This window comes from Lucilia cuprina, chromosome 5, assembly GCF_022045245.1.
Source record: "Lucilia cuprina isolate Lc7/37 chromosome 5, ASM2204524v1, whole genome shotgun sequence".
Classification (NCBI taxonomy): domain Eukaryota; kingdom Metazoa; phylum Arthropoda; class Insecta; order Diptera; family Calliphoridae; genus Lucilia; species Lucilia cuprina.
The window spans coordinates 55,170,483-55,172,536 of record NC_060953.1 but is presented as its reverse complement, the minus strand read 5'-3'; the positions used below and the strand labels follow the sequence as shown (position 1 = coordinate 55,172,536).

At 26.7% G+C, this 2,054-nt stretch overlaps 1 protein-coding gene across 1 annotated transcript; it reads right to left on the bottom strand.

Annotated features, from left to right (window-relative positions):
* Positions 1-228: 228 nt before the first annotated feature.
* LOC124418444 (plasma membrane ascorbate-dependent reductase CYBRD1) lies at positions 229-1,411 on the bottom strand (the record flags this gene model as incomplete). Its single annotated transcript, XM_046952558.1, has 2 exons — positions 229-903; positions 978-1,411. Coding segments are annotated over 2 exons (597 nt in total), but the record flags the coding sequence as incomplete, so codon positions are not given.
* Positions 1,412-2,054: the final 643 nt, after the last annotated feature.

Genomic DNA, 2,054 nt, shown 5'->3' with positions numbered 1-2,054 from the left:
TCTATAGTCTAGTCTATAGTCTAGTCTATAGTCTAGTCTATAGTCTAGTCTATAGTCTAGTCTATAGTCTAGTCTATAGTCTAGTCTATAGTCTAGTCTATAGATTTTTTGAACTAAGAGCTACAAAATGTTAGCGATATGAGATTTATGATCCTTTGTAAATGTGTATTTTTTTAAATTTTATTTAGATAATAATAATTTACATCAATAGAATATTGTTTTTCATTATTTTTACATAAAATATTGTATAGTTAATATATATTTTATTAGTATTTAATACATCATCATTATTATATTAAATTGTGACTTTCTGAAACATCAGTGGGGGGATATACATATATATATACGATTATTTTTTGTTATAATTTGATTCATTTTCTTTTTCGTTCTAATCAATGGTACAGATAAATGTCTCATAAATAAAATAGACAAATAATTTCTTTAATATTTGGTAAGTAATAATAAGAATTTTAGTAAAAGATTTTAGCACAAATTTCTTTTTTTTAGCACCAATAAGATATTTGTGCATATCGTTTGAAGTACAAAAAAATTTTGTAAATTTTAAGAAATAAACAATAAAAACAAAATTTTTATATATATAAAAAAATATATATAAATTTATATAGTAAAAAATTTGAGCTTTTCTTTGTGATAAAAATATTTGTTATAAAACTAAAATAAACAAAAAAATTAAAAAAAATTAAACTTAAATTAAAAATTGTTTAAACATAAAAAAAACTTTATTCAGCACCATTTGTTAGCAAAGCAGTATCTTCGGGTATAGGTTTTCGTTTGTAAGCAGGATTTGTAGCCAGATAAACGACTAAACCACCAAACACGATATATAAAACACCACACAGATTAACCATAACACCAGAACTGGGTAAATTTGAATAGTTTTCACTAAAATGAAATACAAACAAATTAACAAATAAAAAGAACTCATTATAAAATATTTTTCTATTCGTTTAACTTACACTGAAAATATCGCCTTTTCAGTTATGCCCATCAAAGCCGAAGCGATTGCCAATACAAAACCAAATAGACCGAAATATATGTGCAATGGCATAATAGTAGCTTTCAATGATTCCTTAGCACCTGGTACTAAATATGCCGCAAAGCCAACAACATATTGCAAACAGAAAAGTATAACGGCCGATAGACCCAACCATGAGTGCAACGAATACATGTTCGGTATGGGAGTTTTGGCTAAATTATGTGAATCGAATACGGTTTTGAGGGCAATAACCGTTAATATGAATGCACCCATGTGTATGGAGGCATGTGTTATTTTCAATGCCTTCTTGCGCGTTGAACGGAAGCCACGATATACCAAAATGGCTTTAGAGGTGTTCAATGTAATCAAATTGTAAAAAAATATATGAATATTTAAAAAAAATAAAACTTGTATTTAGTAGGTAATTTACTTAAATAATGTGATTAGTTTTTATACTTAAATGGTGTTAATGAGTTAAAATTGATATATTGTTTTTTGTTTCAAGTCAAATTTTTGTACGAATGTTGTTGTATATAAGTGTCCAAAAAGAAAGGAGGAACTAGCACAGCTTTAATTTAATGCCATTTTTGGAAGTGATTCTCAATACAACTTGGCCATTTTCTTAGGGCCTAGCGAGGAATCTATAGTATATAGAACGTTTAAAACTTCAGTCGATAATCGACAAATATATATTGACTAAACTTTTGACTAGACCATAGAATACAATTTTGGCTCTATCTTTAACTAAACTACCAAGTATACTTTAAATCAGATTATGGACTTTAAATACAGCATAAACTAATTACAATAGTCTGGAATATAGAAAATACTAAAGTCTAGACTATACACAAGTCTAAAATCTGAACAATAGACAATTGTATAGTACATATAGATAACAGATAATACTACAGTCTATCATGAAGATTAGACAAAAATATATAATATACAAGACTACAGTTTAGAAATACCATATAGACCCCTATCTATCTATCTATCTATCTATCTATTTATCTATCTTTCTATCTATCTATCCATCTATCTATCTATCTATCTATCT